The sequence below is a fragment of the Salmo trutta genome, chromosome 14 (genome assembly GCF_901001165.1).
Source record: "Salmo trutta chromosome 14, fSalTru1.1, whole genome shotgun sequence".
Classification (NCBI taxonomy): Eukaryota; Metazoa; Chordata; class Actinopteri; order Salmoniformes; family Salmonidae; genus Salmo; species Salmo trutta.
The window spans coordinates 70,193,268-70,211,661 of record NC_042970.1 but is presented as its reverse complement, the minus strand read 5'-3'; the positions used below and the strand labels follow the sequence as shown (position 1 = coordinate 70,211,661).

Genomic DNA, 18,394 nt, shown 5'->3' with positions numbered 1-18,394 from the left:
CGAGGACCAGGGTCAGAGCAGGAAACCGACACTGTAACAAACCCAGCCAAATGCCCTTTGTTCAAACTACAGGGTTTTCATCAGGCTGGATATTTTGGCACCAGAGGAAATTCCTTCACTACTTTTTCAAGGAATTTTGTCATGGCTTCCTTTTTTTGCAATAATGTTTAGTCTGACTGTTTGGAGGGCATATTTCATCACTAGAGAATAAGCTCCCTTCCCTTTTGGTGCTTCGGGATGACACTGTAACGCCTTAGCTGTGTGTTACACCCAGGCAGGCAGACATGCACACACAGACATACACACAGACATACACACATACATACACTCCCCCACCGTTAAAGTCATATTACCTCTGTTTTCCATCAGTTTTACTAACCCATGGAAACTACCTGGTATAGTGTAATCATTATGCCGTAATGCTTTGTGTGTCATAGACTGCCACCAGGGTATGTAAGGCTCTCTCCCTGTCTCTCATTAAGACACATTGCTTTATGATCCTCGCGCTGGCCCATGGCACTGTTACACTGTAAACTGGCACGCCACATCCCAGCATGTGATGACAGGTCCTCTGCAGCTGCAGCTGCAGCTGCCGTAGCCCGCAGCTCCCCTTAATGTAGACTGCAGTCACTCCACAGAGAGAGAGAGAGAGAGAGAGAGAGGAGAGAGAGAGAGAGAGAGAGAGAGAGAGAGAGGAGAGAGAGAGAGAGAGAGAGAGAGAGAGAGAGAGAGAGGAGAGAGAGAGAGAGAGAGAGAGAGAGAGAGAGAGAGAGACATACTGGGTGGTACTGGGCTGGTAGTGAAAGTCCGTGATGGCATTTAAGGAAAAAGACGGTCATGTAGCTGGAGCCTGGAAATACCTAGGGATCTGGGTCAGACACACACACCCCCCACACACACACATCACATCCCTCCCATCCTGCAAAACACTCCTCTATCAACACCTTCCCCATTAGAGCCTGCCAACTCAGTTTTCACACACCACTGCATATCTCATATCTCTGGTAACTATCCTGTCTCCCCCCCCCCCATACTCATTAAGCCCCAATTTGCTGTCTAATAAACCAGTAGCAGACTGTAGCTACTAGCTCACTGAGGAGGGACGACAGGGCCTGGTAGGTCTGGTCTATTGGAATTACCCTGAAATAACGTCTGCCTTTGTGGCTGTCCCCAATCTGATATTTCAATTAGGAGGTTAGAGAGAGAGAGAGAGAGAGAGAGAGAGAGAGAGAGAGAGAGAGAGAGAGAGAGAGAGAGAGAGAGAGAGAGAGAGAGAGAGAGAGAGAGAGAGAGATGAAGGGAGAGATGACAGTAATTTCATTCTGTCCTCCCTCCTCATCACTCGTTCCTCCGTTCTGAAAGTCTGGTTTATGTCCCCCTAGGGAATGCGTTAAGGAAGGGAGGATAAAGACAAGTCATCAGAAAGCAACGAGTTCGACAGCATCATATAGGGCTGTTTTACTTTACTGTAAGTCGGTGGTGTTGCAAGAGTGGTCCCTGCTTATAAGGGGGACTGGAACGGAACAGTTTACCAGAGGACTTAGCTAGCTGTTACGGTAGCCTAACAGGCTAACATAGAGATTTACTCTTATCTATTTTCTCCTATACAGTTGCTAGAAAACCTATTAGCGACACATTGGACACAGATGTAGTTTGCTGGACAATCTTAAACCATGTGTACAGTATGCTAGGGGCTAGTATGATACTGTGCCACACAGATGTAGCATGTCTGTGACCATTTGAAAGGTCCCAGATACACAAAACGTTATGTATGGGGATTGGCCTTCTTGAATACAGAATACGTTGTGGTGAGAACCTTGGAGACCAACGGATTTTAGTATTCCAGACACACTAGATTGGATGATACTGTATAATACATCAAGTCATCATTGCTATAGAAATATAATTAATAGAACAGGCTTGGATCTCTAACCCTGGCATTTTGTAATGAATAGAGACACCCTTTCTATACGTTCTATTTCTATGATACATCATGTCATTGTTGTCATAGAGATTGAATGAATAGAACATGCTTGGAAGCGCTAACCCTGGTAATTTGTAATGAATGGAGACACCCTTTCTATTCATTTTATTTATATGATCATTGCTTCCTCTTTCAATGTGGGGCTTGTTCTCTTTTTGGTCTTTCGGTGACAGACGATGTGGAGGATAGTTTCTCTGGGCAGTTGTCTCTCGTAAGGAAATATCTCTGTGTTTATGACCTAGTTCTCACTGTCCTCAGGATATCTGTGATTCCACTCTTCCTTTATAATGTCAGTATACTGTAACTCAGTCCCCAGAAACACACACCCTTTAAGACGTTTAGCTGCTTGACTGTGAAATGTGAGCGTGAACTCCGAAGACGGATAGTGATTATCATGACAACAATGAATATCAATTCTTTCTGAAAAACCATTTGCTAAGGGCACTATTACAAATCATGTTATTTACTATGCATAGCTTAAAATGGGCACCATTCATTTGCTGCTTTCCATGTAACATTTTCACCGTCCTACTAACTATCAATAGCTTTTTGCCTTCTTTCATTTTGTAATACGCTTCTTAAGTTCATGTTTCTTTGTTTTTCTTTGGCTTCTCCATCCCTCCCTTCATCAGTTACTAAGAGACGCAAGGCTCATCTGAAGAGACTGGACCGCAGATGGACCTTGGGGGGCATAGTGAACCGCCAGCAGAGTCGAGGTGAACACACACACACACACACACACGCACACACACGCACACACACGCACACACACGCACGCACACACACACACACACACACACACACACGCACACGCACACGCACACGCACACGCACACGCACACAGACACGCTCACGTGGCCTCTCTCAGAACCACACACACACACACACTCATTCCTTCATTGTAAGAAAACTCATTTTAAACCCATGACAGTCAACCAACAACAACTCCAGCTTAACTCCAACATCACAAACAGCACATTGGGTGGTCCTGTAGATTTCAGCTCCCCGAGTTACATTTACCACACTTTTCTCTACTTTTAGAAAGATCATTATTTCTTCATTTTGCACTGCGTAACAGAATCATTTACTAACATTAAACAGATTAGATAATGAGGGCTATTTGGTTCAGACAGTACAACAGTAACAACCTTGTTGGCTAATAACTGTTCTAAACATTACTGTGTGTTGTGCTACTTCATGTACTTATACAACTCCCTCCAGGTTCAGAACCATTAGATTTTAATGACTGAGTTTTTAGTGAACATTTGTTGGTAAAGATATGTTCTCACACTCTTGAATGTATCACGTTGCCAAGCTCCCCTGGCCACTGCAATACTGGAATATGTCTCAATGGAGAGTTGCTGTTGAGTCATAATGAATTCTCTTTGATAGACCCAGACAGACATGAGCCTATGTCTCATATTGTCTAGTATCTAATCAAAACTGGTCCAAGGTCAGCTTTGCATTTATCTAGGGAAGATAAGCTAATCCTAGATCTGTGGCTATTAAAATGCTACTTCTACCCATATTTGATCAAAAAAGTAGTCACTATATTGAAGGATGAAGTTGCTATATACGCTGATTGAAGGTCAGTTAGATGTTTTCTGTCATTGATATAGATAGGATTTGGGGAGGCTGATCCTAGAGCTGTGTCTGTGGCCTACTTCTACCTAGAGCCAGAGTCATTTCTCATCCCTCTAATAAGACCAGGAGAGATCAGCCATCTGGTTAAATATTAGTTTTAGCCCACTCACCCCACCTGGCTCTGTCTTTTGTCTGTTTGTTTACTGAAACTGACCTGGGACTCATATAACTTCCCAGGCTCCCAATAACATACATGGGGCGTGACTCACCTGGTATAGCTTAACTCTGATCCCAGACCAGTCAAAGAGACAATAAACATAAGTGATTCAACAGAGCTGACCCAACACAAGGGGAACTTGTGTCAGATGGTATGAGTTAGTGCCTGTGTTGATTAATTTTATACAGGCCTGCGATGACCTATATACTTTCGGGCCAGGCGTTTTTCCTAACCACATGACCTGACCAGGAAAAACCCCACTTCCTAGTTGTAGTCTTACTAATCTATAACATGGGACATCGTTTTTCCAATTCAGATGCTCAGGAAAACCCACAAGTCCTATTTATACTGCACAGGAGAAAAAATACTAGTTCAATACTCAGCCAACGATTTCCATGTGATAACTACATCCAGCTCTTTTGGATACTTTTGGTGAATGTACTAATATGGGCTGCCAGAGCCTCGCCATAGTCTCCAGCCAGAGCTGAGCGAAGCAGTTACAATTAGGTAGCTAGCTCTCTCAGAGGAGTAGCAGCAGGAGGACTGGGCGGGCTGGAATAGGCTGGTGGAAAGTGTGAATGTGGGGCAGTAGCCCATACTGAAGCCTGGCTTTAATCACAGGCAGGAGCCTATAACAGTGGATGGATCCACTTCTGTGTGTGTGAGCTAGAGGTCGACCGATTATGATTTTTAAACACCGATACCGATAATTGGAGGACCAAAAAAAGCAGATACCGATTAATCGGCCAATTTTTATATATATATTTGTAATAATGACAATTACAACAATACTGAATGAACACTTTTATTTTAACTTAATATAATACATAAATAAAAATCAATTTAGTCTCAAATAAATAATGAAACATGTTCAATTTGGTTTAAATAATGCAAAAACGCAGTGTTGGAGAAGAAAGTAAAAGTGCAATATGTGCCATGTAAAAAAGCATTTAAGTTCCTTGCTCAGAACATGAGAACATATGAAAGCTGGTGGTTCCTTTTAACATGAGTCTTCAATATTCCCAGTTAAGAAGTTTTAGGCAAATTAATTACGGGCTTTGTTAGGAAGAAATGGTCTTCACACAGTTCGCAACGAGTGGCCTAAACTGCTGCATATACCCTGACTCTGCTTGCACAGAACGCAAGAGAAGTGACACAATTTCCCCAGTTAATATTGCCTGCTAACATGAATTTCTTTTAACTAAATATGCAGGTTAAAAAAAATATACTTGTATATTGATTTTAAGTGTCACGTTCGTCGTAAGGATGGGACCAAAGCGCAGCGGGAATGTGAATACTCATGTTCTTTATTTTTGAACAAAACCAAAATAAACACTTAAACAAAAACAACGATGAGAAAAACAGTCCTGTGAGGCACACAGCTACACTTGGAACAACTACCCACAAAAACCCATGAAAAAAACACCTACTAAATAGGACCTTCAATTAGAGGTAATGAGGAACAGCTGCCTCCAATTGAAGGGCAACCCAATAAACTAAACATAGAAATAGAAAAACTAGAACGAACATAGAAATATACTAACAAAGAACATTAACCAAAAAAAACCGAAACACATTAAACAAACACCCCCTGTCACAACCTGACCAAACTACAATAACAAACAACCCCTTTTACTGGTCAGGACGTGAGAGTACCCCCCCCCCCCCAAAGGTGCAGACCCCGGATGAACCTCAAACAAAAAAACACAAAAATAAACCCCCCAAAAAAAGAATCCCAAACTAAAGGGAGGGAAGGGAGGGTGGCCACCATCACCGATGGTTCTTGTGCTACACCCCCCCTTCCCAATCCTCCTACTATGGAGGTGGCTCAGGCTCCGGCCTTAGTCCCCAACCTAACCTGTCCACCCCCGCTGAAGGCTCAGGGCTAAGGCGCGTCGCTGGAGACCTCGGGCTGTTGCGCGTCGCTGGAGACCTCGGGCTGATGCGCGTCGCTGGAGACCTCGGGCTGATGCGCGTCGCTGGAGACCTCGGGCTGATGCGCGTCGCTGGAGACCTCGGGCTGATGCGCGTCGCTGGAGACCTCGGGCTGATGCGCGTCGCTGGAGACCTCGGGCTGATGCGCGTCGCTGGAGACCTCGGGCTGATGCGCGTCGCTGGAGACCTCGGGCTGATGCGCGTCGCTGGAGACCTCGGGCTGATGCGCGTCGCTGGAGACCTCGGGCTGATGCGCGTCGCTGGAGACCTCGGGCTGATGCGCGTCGCTGGAGACCTCGGGCTGATGCGCGTCGCTGGAGACCTCGGGCTGATGCGCGTCGCTGGAGACCTCGGGCTGATGCGCGTCGCTGGAGACCTCGGACTGGAGGGCGTCGCTGGAGACCTCGGACTGGAGGGCGACTCTGGGAACTCCGGACTGGAGGGCGACTCTGGGAACTCCGGACTGGAGGGCGACTCTGGGAACTCCGGACTGGAGGGCGACTCTGGGAACTCGGCTGGGCGACTCTGGAACCCTGGAGGCGACTCTGGGAACCTCCGGACTGGAGGGCGACTCTGGGAACTCCGGACTGGAGGGCGACTCTGTGAACTCCGGAACTGGAGGGGCGACTCTGGGAACTCCGGACTGGAGGGCGACTCTGGGAACTCCGGACTGGAGGGCGACTCTGGGAACTCCGGACTGGAGGGCGACTCTGGGAACTCCGGACTGGAGGTCGACTCTGGGAACTCCGGACTGGAGGGCGACTCTGGGAACTCCGGACTGGAGGGCGACTCTGGGAACTCTCCGGACTGGAGGGCGACTCTGGGAACTCCGGACTGGAGGGGCGACTCTGGGAACTCCGGACTGGAGGGCGACTCTGGGAACTCCGGACTGGAGGGCGACTCTGGGAACTCCGGACTGGAGGGCGACTCTGGGAACTCCGGACTGGAGGGCGACTCTGGGAACTCCGGACTGGAGGGCGACTCTGGGAACTCCGGACTGGAGGGCGACTCTGGGAACTCCGGACTGGAGGGCGACTCTGGGAACTCCGGACTGGAGGGCGACTCTGGGAACTCCGGACTGGAGGGCGACTCTGGGAACTCCGGACTGGAGGGCGACTCTGGGAACTCCGGACTGGAGGGCGACTCTGGGAACTCCGGACTGGAGGGCGACTCTGGGAACTCCGGACTGGAGGGCGACTCTGGGAACTCCGGACTGGAGGGCGACTCTGGGAACTCCGGACTGGAGGGCGACTCTGGGAACTCCGGACTGGAGGGCGACTCTGGGAACTCCGGACTGGAGGGCGACTCTGGGAACTCCGGACTGGAGGGCGACTCTGGGAACTCCGGACTGGAGGGCGACTCTGGGAACTCCGGACTGGAGGGCGACTCTGGGAACTCCGGACTGGAGGGCGACTCTGGGAACTCCGGACTGGAGGGCGACTCTGGGAACTCCGGACTGGAGGGCGACTCTGGGAACTCCGGACTGGAGGGCGACTCTGGGAACTCCGGACTGGAGGGCGACTCTGGGAACTCCGGACTGGAGGGCGACTCTGGGAACTCCGGACTGGAGGGCGACTCTGGGAACTCCGGACTGGAGGGCGACTCTGGGAACTCCGGACTGGAGGGCGACTCTGGGAACTCCGGACTGGAGGGCGACTCTGGGAACTCCGGACTGGAGGGCGACTCTGGGAACTCCGGACTGGAGGGCGACTCTGGGAACTCCGGACTGGAGGGCGACTCTGGGAACTCCGGACTGGAGGGCGACTCTGGGAACTCCGGACTGGAGGGCGACTCTGGGAACTCCGGACTGGAGGGCGACTCTGGGAACTCCGGACTGGAGGGCGACTCTGGGAACTCCGGACTGGAGGGCGACTCTGGGAACTCCGGACTGGAGGGCGACTCTGGGAACTCCGGACTGGAGGGCGACTCTGGGAACTCCGGACTGGAGGGCGACTCTGGGAACTCCGGACTGGAGGGCGACTCTGGGAACTCCGGACTGGAGGGCGACTCTGGGAACTCCGGACTGGAGGGCGACTCTGGGAACTCCGGACTGGAGGGCGACTCTGGGAACTCCGGACTGGAGGGCGACTCTGGGAACTCCGGACTGGAGGGCGACTCTGGGAACTCCGGACTGGAGGGCGACTCTGGGAACTCCGGACTGGAGGGCGACTCTGGGAACTCCGGACTGGAGGGCGACTCTGGGAGCTCCGGACTGGAGGGCGACTCTGGGAAGCTCCGGACTGGAGGGCGACTCTGGGAGCTCCGGACTGGAGGGCGACTCTGGGAGCTCCGGACTGGAGGGCGACTCTGGGAGCTCCGGACTGGAGGGCGACTCTGGGAGCTCCGGACTGGAGGGCGACTCTGGGAGCTCCGGACTGGAGGGCGACTCTGGGAGCTCCGGACTGGAGGGCGACTCTGGGAGCTCCGGACTGGAGGGCGACTCTGGGAGCTCCGGACTGGAGGGCGACTCTGGGAGCTCCGGACTGGAGGGCGACTCTGGGAGCTCCGGACTGGAGGGCGACTCTGGGAGCTCCGGACTGGAGGGCGACTCTGGGAGCTCCGGACTGGAGGGCGACTCTGGGAGCTCCGGTTCCGGACTGAAAGGCGACTCTGGGAGCTCCGGTTCCGGACTGAAAGGCGACTCTGGGAGCTCCGGTTCCGGACTGAAAGGCGACTCTGGGAGCTCCGGTTCCGGACTGAAAGGCGACTCTGGGAGTTCCGGTTCCGGACTGGAAGGCGACTCTGGGAGCTCCGGTTCCGGACTGGAAGGCGACTCTGGGAGCTCCGGTTCCGGACTGTGGGCCATCTCTGTCGTTTCCGGACTGTGGGCCGTCTTTGCAGGCTCCGGACTGTGGGCCGTCTCTGCAGGCTCCGGACTGTGGGCCGTCTCTGCAGGCTCCGGACTGTGGGCCGTCTCTGCAGGCTCCGGTCTGTGGGCCGTCTCTGCAGGCTCTGGACTGTAGGACGTCTCTGCAGGCTCTGGACTGTAGGACGTCGCCGGAAGCACTAGACGGGGAACTGTCGCCGGAAGCTCTAGACGGGGCACTGTCGCCGGAAGCTCTGGACGGGGAACTGTCGTCAGAAGCTCTGGACGGGGTACTGTCGTCGGAAGCTCTGGACGGGGACTGCGCACTGAAGGCCTGATGCATGGGGCTGGCTTTGGATGCGCCAGATTATTTACACGCACCACAGGGCTAGTGCGAGGAGCAGGAGCAGGACGTACTGGACTGGGCTGACGCACTGAAGGCCTGGTGCGTGGGGCTGGTACTGGAGGTACCAGACTGGAGACACGTACTCCAAGGCTAGTGCGAGGAGCGGGAACAGGACGTACTGGACTGGGCTGACGCACTGGAGGCCTGGTGCGTGGGGCTGGTACTGGAGGCGCCAGACTGGAGACACGCACCTCAAGGCTAGTGCGAGGAGCAGGAACTGGATACACCGGGCCATGAGGATGGGACCAAAGCGCAGCGGGAATGTGAATACTCATGTTCTTTATTTTTAAAGAAAACCAAAATAAACACTTAAACAAAAACAACGATGAGAAAAACAGTCCTGTGAGGCACACAGCTACACTTGGAACAACTACCCACAAAAACCCATGAAAAAAACACCCCTATTAAATAGGACCTTGAATTAGAGGCAACGAGGAACAGCTGCCTCCAATTGAAGGGCAACCCAATAAACTAAACATAGAAATAGAAAAACTAGAACGAACATAGAAATATACTAACAAAGAACATTAACCAAAAAACCCCGAAACACACTAAACAAACACCCCCTGCCACGCCCTGACCAAACTACAATAACAAACAACCCCTTTTACTGGTCAGGACGTGACATTAAGAAAGGCATTGATGTTTATGGTTAGGTACATTGGTGCAACGACAATGCTTTTTTCGCGAATGCGCTTGTTAAATCATCACCCGTTTGGCGAAGTAGGCTGTGATTCGATGATAAATTAACAGGCACCACATTGATTATTTGCAACGCAGGACAAGCAAGTTAAACTAGTAATATCATCAACCATGTGTAGTTAACTAGTGATTATGTTAAGATTGATTGTTTTTTAATAAGGTAAGTTTAATGCTAGCTAGCAACTTACCTTGGCTCCTTGCTGCACTCGCGTAACAGGTGGTCAGCCTGCCACACAGTCTCCTCGTGGAGTGCAATGTAATCGTCCATAATCGCCGTCCAAAAATGCAGATTACCGATTGTTATGAAAACTTGAAATTGGCCCTAATTAATCGGCCAATGCTGATTAATCGGTCAACCTCTAGTGTGAGCCACTGATGTAACTGTTGCCATGTAGGAATCAGGACAATCATTGCGTGAGGGTAAAGTTAGTAGGCATTGTCATGTCATATAGTTTTGTTGTAGTACTACTGATATTGATTACTGCATGGTTGGGAAAGGCATTTCACTGTACTTGATATCAATATTATATATCATCATATCCAATATCCCAGATGACTTCACTTGAGACTCTGGGTCAACGTACAGTACATGCCTGTGTAAGGATGCTGTACTAGAGACATCAACCAGCAAAAACGGATAGTAGTGATATATTGTCCCCTGTTGCGGCTGACACATTTTAACAGCCAGGGTTTCAGGTCAGTTGGGAGTCCAGTGTTGCTTTCAGCTGGCACCATCAGAAGCACTGCTGCATGCTAACTAATTTATGACTTCAGATTAGAGGCCTTGTTTCCACCCTACAAAATTATCCCACCATGCTGCTGACTGTGGTCATGAATGCCAGACGAGGCATGTTTGTATCAGGCAGCACAGATAGGGCACTTTGAGGCAGCATGCACTGACCGTTTCTAGCAGTGCTGAGTGATTAGTGCTTTTTGGGGTCGGTTCAGTTTGGGTTCGATTATAAAAATAAAAAAAATGTAAACATGAAATTCATTGTGAAATAATGACATTAAAATGATTTTAGAGCTTTTTAATGGAAATTCCAAAGCCCAACATAGTGAACATTCAATTGACCAAACATTGAAAATATTCCATTGTCTCTGTCAGGTCCCCATTGGGTAGACATCAATAGAAAAATCAAAAATCACAATGAAATAATATTTCACTTGTGTATATTACTTTGTTTTTATTTGATTACTTTATTATCTTTAATTCCTTAAAGTCATCATCTCATTTCTGCTCAGGCATTAGCAGCCAAACAGCCAGACAAAGTTATCTCTGTTCTCCCCATACTGTACTGTCTTGAGTCATCCTATTTAGCTAAGCTAGCTTGCCTTGGTATGCAGCAGAGCTGTCTGACAAAATTATTTTACTAGTCCTTCAAAGTAGATAAGGGACACTTTCACAAACTGTCTCTATCCCTCTCTCTCATCATTGAGTACATTCCTCTGTCATGCAGTCTATGCAGTCTGTGTATAGTAAAAGTATATCCATCTCGGTCTGCACCAAAAATAGCAGGTGCAATGGATTATGGTCATCGTAGTTAATTACCAGATTTCTGCACTGAACCAGATTTAATATTTGCTTAATGAAAACTACAACTCCCTTCAGCCAGGCGTCCCACATAGTTCTTGACTTGATTTTTTTTATTATTTGATTTCTCACTGGAGAAATGGAGTGTTGGGCTCACAAAAAAACTAAAAACTAAATGTAATTCAAGTAATTGAACCGACGTCAGTTAATCGCTCAGCACTAGTTTCTAGGAAGCTAAAAGTAGAGTTAAGCGTATCAGGGACATGATCATTGACCATAAAGAATACTTAGAATTACTCTACCCTGAGTGTTCTCTCCATAGACATAAATAATGGATAAATACCGTATCTCATGGTTCGCTCATGAAGATGCACTCTTGTCATTAGACATGGACTCGTTCTTAATTTATCTTTCCACGATTACATAAATACTCTAAAATCAAATCAAATCAAATTTATTTATATAGCCCTTCGTACATCAGCTGAAATCTCAAAGTGCTGTACAGAAACCCAGCCTAAAACCCCAAACAGCAAGCAATGCATGTGAAAGAAGCACGGTGGCTGGGAAAAACTCCCTAGGAAAAACTCCTGAGAAAGGCCAAAAACCTAGGAAGAAACCTAGAGAGGAACCAGGCTATGAGGGGTGGCCAGTCCTCTTCTGGCTGTGCCGGGTGGATATTATAACAGAACATGGTCAAGATGTTAAAATGTTCGTAAATGACCAGCATGGTCAAATAATAATAATCATAGTAATTGTCGAGGGTGCAACAAGCACGTCCGGTGAACAGGTCAGGGTTCCGTAGCCGCAGGCAGAACAGTTGAAACTGGAGCAGCAGCATGGCCAGGTGGACTGGGGACAGCAAGGAGTCATCATGCCAGGTAGTCCTAGGGCTCAGGTCCTCCGAGAGAAAGAAAGAAACAAAGAGAGAATTAGAGAGAGCATATTTACATTCACACAGGACACCGGATAAGACAAGAGAATACTCCAGATGAAACAGACTGACCCTAGCCCCCCGACACATAAACTACTGCAGCATAAATACTGGAGGCTGAGACAGGAGGGATCAGAAGACACTGTGGCCCCATCCGATGATACCCCCGGACAGGGCCAAACAGGCAGGATATAACCCCACCCACTTTGCCAAAGCACAGCCCCCACACCACTAGAGGGATATCTACAACCACCAACTTACCGTCCGAAGACAAGGCCGAGTATAGCCCACAAAGATGTCCGCCACGGCACAACCCAAGGGGGGGGCGCCAACCCAGACAGGAAGACCACGACAGTGGCTCAACCTACTCAAGTGACGCACCCCTCCCATGGACGGCATGGAAGAACACCAGTAAGTCAGTGACTCAGCCCCTGTAAAAGGGTTAGAGGCAGAGAATCCCAGTGGGAAGAGGGGAACCGACAAGGCAGAGACAGCAAGGGCGGTTCGTTGCTCCAGCCTTTCCGTTCACCTTCACACTCCTGGGCCAGACTATACTTAATCATAGGACCTACTGAAGAGATAAGTCTTCAGTAAAGACTTAAAGGTTGAGACTGAGTCTGCGTCTCTCACATGGGTAGGCAGACCATTCCATAAAAATGGAGCTCTATAGGAGAAAGCCCTACCTCCAGCCGTTTGCTTAGAAATTCTAGGGACAATTAGGAGGCCTGCGTCTTGTGACCGTAGCGTACGTGTAGGTATGTACGGCAGGACCAAATCGGAAAGATAGGTAGGAGCAAGCCCATGTAATGCTTTGTAGGTTAGCAGTAAAACCTTGAAATCAGCCCTTGCCTTAACAGGAAGCCAGTGTAGGGAAGCTAGCACTGGAGTAATATGATCAAATTTTTTGGTTCTAGTCAGGATTCTAGCAGCCGTATTTAGCACTAACTGAAGTTTGTTTAGTGCTTTATCCGGGTAGCCGGAAAGTAGAGCATTGCAGTAGTCGAGCCTAGAAGTAACAAAAGCATGGATTAATTTTTCTGCGTCATTTTTGGACAGAAAGTTTCTGATTTTTGCAATGTTACGTAGATGGAAAAAAGCTGTCCTTGAAGCAGTCTTGATATGTTCTTCAAAAGAGAGATCAGGGTCCAGAGTAACGCCGAGGTCCTTCACAGTTTTATTTGAGACGACTGTACAACCATCCAGATTAATTGTCAGATTCAACAGAAGATCTCTTTGTTTCTTGGGACCTAGGACAAGCATCTCTGTTTTGTCCGAGTTTAAAAGTAGAAAATTTGCAGCCATCCACTTCCTTATGTCTGAAACACAGGCTTCTAGCGAGAGCAATTTTGGGGCTTCACCATGTTTCATTGAAATGTACAGCTGTGTGTCGTCCGCATAGCAGTGAAATTTAACATTATGTTTTCGAATGACATCCCCAAGAGGTAAAATATATAGTGAAAACAATAGTGGTCCTAGAACGGAACCTTGAGGAACACCGAAATTTACAATTGATTTGTCAGAGGACGAACCATTCACAGAGACAAACTGATATCTTTCCGACAGATAAGATCTAAACCAGGCCAGAACTTGTCCATGTAGACCAATTTGGGTTTCCAATCTCTCCAAAAGAATGTGGTGATCGATGGTATCAAAAGCGGCACTAAGATCTAGGAGCATGAGGACAGATGCAGAGCCTCGGTCTGACGTCATTAAAAGGTCATTTACCACCTTCACAAGTGCAGTCTCAGTGCTATGATGGGGTCTAAAACCAGACTGAAGCGTTTCGTATACATTGTTTGTCTTCAGGAAGGCAGTGAGTTGCTGCGCAACAACTTTTTCTAAAATTTTTGAGAGGAATGGAAGATTCGATATAGGCCGATAGTTTTTTATAATTTCTGGGTCAAGATTCGGCTTTTTCAAGAGAGGCTTTATTACTGCCACTTTTAGTGAGCTTGGTACACATCCGGTGGATAGAGAGCCGTTTATTATGTTCAACATAGGAGGGCCAAGCACAGGAAGCAGCTCTTTCAGTAGTTTAGTTGGAATAGGGTCCAGTATGCAGCTTGAGGGTTTGGAGGCCATGATTATTTTCATCATTGTGTCAAGAGATATAGTACTAAAACACTTTAGTATCTCCCTTGAGCCAAGGTCCTGGCAGAGTTGTGCAGACTCTGGACAATGAAGCCCTGGAGGAATACCCAGATTTAAAGAGGAGTCCGTAATTTGCTTTCTAATGATCATGATCTTTTCCTCAAAAAAGTTCATAAATTTATTACTGCTGAAGTGAAAGCCATCCTCCATTTGCGAATGCTGCTTTTTAGTTAGCTTTGCGACAGTGTCAAAAAGAAATTTCGGATTGTTCTTATTTTCCTCAATTAAGTTGGAAAAATAGGATGATCGTGCAGCAGTGAGGGCTCTTCGATACTGCACGGTACTGTCTTTCCAAGCTAGTCGGAAGACTTCCAGTTTAGTGTGGCGCCATTTCCGTTCCAATTTTCTGGAAGCTTGCTTCAGAGCTCGTGTATTTTCTGTATACCAGGGAGCTAGTTTCTTATGACAGATGTTTTTAATTTTTAGGGGTGCAACTGCATCTAGGGTATTGCGCAAGGTTGAATTGAGTTCCTCGGTTAGGTGGTTAACTGATTCTTGTCCTCTGACGTCCTTGGGTAGGCAGAGGGAGTCTGGAAGGGCATCAAGGAATCTTTGGGTTGTCTGAGAATTTATAGCACGACTTTTAATCTTCCTTGGTTGGGGTCTGAGCAGATTATTTGTTGCAATTGTAAACGCAATAAAATGGTGGTCCGATAATCCAGGATTATGAGGAAAAACATTAAGATCCACAACATTTATTCCATGGGACAAAACTAGGTCCAGAGTATGACTGTGGCAGTGAGTAGGTCCAGAGACATGTTGGACAAAACCCACTGAGTCGATGATGGCTCCGAAAGCCTTTTGGAGTGGGTCTGTGGACTTTTCCATGTGAATGTTAAAGTCACCAAAAATTAGAATATTATCTGCTATGACTACAAGATCCGATAGGAATTCAGGGAACTCAGTAAGGAACACTGCATATGGCCCAGGAGGCCTGTAAACAGTAGCTATAAAAAGTGATTGAGTAGGCTGCATAGATTTCATGACTAGAAGCTCAAAAGACGAAAACGTCATTGTTTTTTTTTTTGTAAATTGAAATTTGCTATCGTAAATGTTAGCAACACCTCCGCCTTTGCCGGATGCACGGGGGGTTTGGTCACTAGTGTAACCAGGGGGTGAGGCCTCATTTAACACAGTAAATTCATCAGGCTTAAGCCATGTTTCAGTCAGGCCAATCACATCAAGATTATGATCAGTGATTAGTTCATTGACTATAACTGCCTTGGAAGTGAGGGATCTAACATTAAGTAACCCAATTTTGAGATGTGAAGTATCACAATCTCTTTCAATAATGGCAGGAATGGAGGAGGTCTTTATACTAGTAAGATTACTGAAGCGAACACCGCCATTTTTAATTTTGCCCAACCAAGATCGAGGCACAGACACGGTCTCAATGGAGAAAGCTGAGCTGACTACGCTAACTGTGCTAGTGGCAGACTCCACTAAGCTGGCAGGCTGGCTAACAGCCTGTTGCCTGGCCTGCACCCTATTTCATTGTGGAGCTAGAGGAGTTAGAGCCCTGTCTATGTTCGTAGATAAGATGAGAGCACCCCTCCAGCTAGGATGGAGTCCGTCACTCCTCAGCAGGCCAGGCTTGGTCCTGTTTGTGGGTGAATCCCAGAAAGAGGGCCAGTTATCTACAAATTCTATCTTTTGGGAGGGGCAGAAAACAGTTTTCATCCAGCGATTGAGTTGTGAGACTCTGCTGTAGAGCTCATCACTCCCCCTAACTGGGAGGGGGCCAGAGACAATTACTCGATGCCGACACATCTTTCTAGCTGATTTACACGCTGAAGCTATATTGCGCTTGGTGACCTCTGACTGTTTCATCCTAACATCGTTGGTGCCGACGTGGATAACAATATCTCTATACTCTCTACACTCGCCAGTTTTAGCTTTAGCCAGCACCGTCTTTAGATTAGCCTTAACGTCGGTAGCCCTGCCCCCTGGTAAACAGTGTATGATCGCTGGATGATTAGTTTTAAGTCTAATACTGCGGGTAATGGAGTCGCCAATGACTAGGGTTTTCAATTTGTCAGAGCTAATGGTGGGAGCCGTCGGCGTCTCAGACCCCACAACGGGAGGAGCAGAGACCAGAGAAGTCTCGGCCTCCGACTCCGACTCGCTTAACGGGGAGAACCGGTTGAAAGTTTCTGTCGGCTGAATAAGCGACACCGGTTGAGCATTCCTACAGCGTTTCCCTCCAGAAGCCATGAGAAAGATGTCCGGCTGCGGGGACCGTGCGAGGGGGTTTATACTAACGTTACTATCTGTACTTACTGGTGGCACAGACGCTGTTTCATCCTTTCCTACATTGAAATGACCCTTGCCTAACGATTGCGTCTGAAGCTGGGCTTGCAGCACAGCTATCCTTGCCGTAAGGCGATCGTTCTCCTGTATATTATGAGTACAACGACTGCAATTAGAAGGCATCATGTTAATGTTACTTAGCTTCGGCTGTTTGAAGTCCTGACGAACCATGTCCAGATAAAACCTCCGGGGTAGGAAAGTTGAATGAAAAAAAAAGTTGAGTGAGGGAAAAAGTAAAAATATACGGTAATGAAAAAGTAAAAACCGTCAGGTAGCAAAGTAAAAACGGCAACAAAAACGCACAACAGCGTAAACAAGTCTGCAAGTTGTGACCGGAAACAGGAAACTCTACCCACCTCCTGCTCAACCTTATTGCAAGATATTTGAGAAAGTGGAGAGGATGGGAGGAATTAAAGAAAGATTCGCGAAAGAAGCATGCATGAGTTAGAGAGAGGAAAGTAGGGAGTCTAATCTTACAATATTAATGAATTGTCTTCTTAACAACTTGTCTGAAACTACCCAGAAACACTCTTTACTAATGGAATACTTGACCCATTTGTTAAGAAATATAATATTTTCCCGTGGAGTCAAGGATTTAGTTACCGTGGAAACGAGATAGTAAACAAGATAAGGAGGGAAGATAAGTGCCAGGTGCTAAATCTTATGGATTAACACCACAGAGTAGGAAGCAAAATTGATTACTTTGTTGTTGTTCCTACCCTACGTCAAGTCAATGGGTCTAAAGTTGTTAACTTTATCGCCAAAATACTCCCAAAGAAGACAAAGCAGGAAGCTAAATTGATCGCTTTGTCATTGTTTTATAGTTCACTTACTCTGACCCTACCTCAGGTCAATGGGCCTGCCTTTGGTAACTTTATCGCCGAAAATACTCCCAAGAAAAACAAATGGATCCCTTGTTATTGCATTGTTCGGTCAAACACACAAATTCTTCTGACCCAATGTTAGGTCAGTATAGTCTGATTGGCTGGTCAGATGAAATCCATAGGTGTTGATTGGCTAGTGACAGCAGGATGACCTCACCTCATCGATTACCTCATGTGTTGTTGACAGGGTGAGTCCTTAGGTCAAACACTCTATCCAGTCTCCTCCACCCTGTTCCTCTGTCTGTATGTCTAGAGAGCGGGATCAGTTACAGCAGAGTCTTATGTGATTTATGGCAGTGTGCTGATAACCTCCTTATCAACTCACTGTTTGGGGCTTTGGGCCCAGCTGACTGGTCAAACACTCACTACGACGGTGTGAGACACACATACGCATGCTCACACACATGATACGTATGTTTGAATACACACGCACACGCACACTCACAGGCACGCACACGCACACACACACACTCACACACACACACGCACACGCACACACACACACACCGTATTCCCTCTCCACCTGTTAGTACTCAAACGTCCTCAACCACACACCCCCACCCTACACACACTCCCTGTGCTACCTAGTACAAAACCCCCTAGACATTCCTTACAGCTCTCTATAATTGACCCAAGCCCCTCAGCTCCCCCTGGAATGACAGGCAGCAGTAGAATGTGTTCCCACTAAAACCTCACCCCACCCCACCCATTGTAAACAGACTGACACACGCACGTTCACACCTCTGAAATTCCTCTCCTGTTTCTCCTGTTTCACTTCCCCATCCCACCCAGGGACACATTGTCTGTGTCCCAAATGACACTATAGTCATCCTATAGTGCACTATTTCTTGCATATTGCACTGCTATTGACAAAGTCAAAGGTAGTGCACTATATGGGGCAATATAGGGGATCATTTGAGACACAAGTCATTCTCACTGGACCAAATCCG

General features: G+C 47.7%; 1 protein-coding gene across 5 annotated transcripts in view; it reads left to right on the top strand.

Annotated features, from left to right (window-relative positions):
• LOC115147223 (SH3 and PX domain-containing protein 2A-like) overlaps positions 1-18,394 on the top strand; it is a 130,150-nt gene that overhangs the window by 97,601 nt on the left and 14,155 nt on the right. For all 5 annotated transcript variants that reach the window (XM_029689334.1, XM_029689332.1, XM_029689331.1 and 2 more), the window contains one exon: positions 2,617-2,700. In XM_029689334.1, coding sequence (XP_029545194.1) covers positions 2,617-2,700 — 84 coding nt within the window. The remainder of the gene's footprint in view (positions 1-2,616; positions 2,701-18,394) is intronic.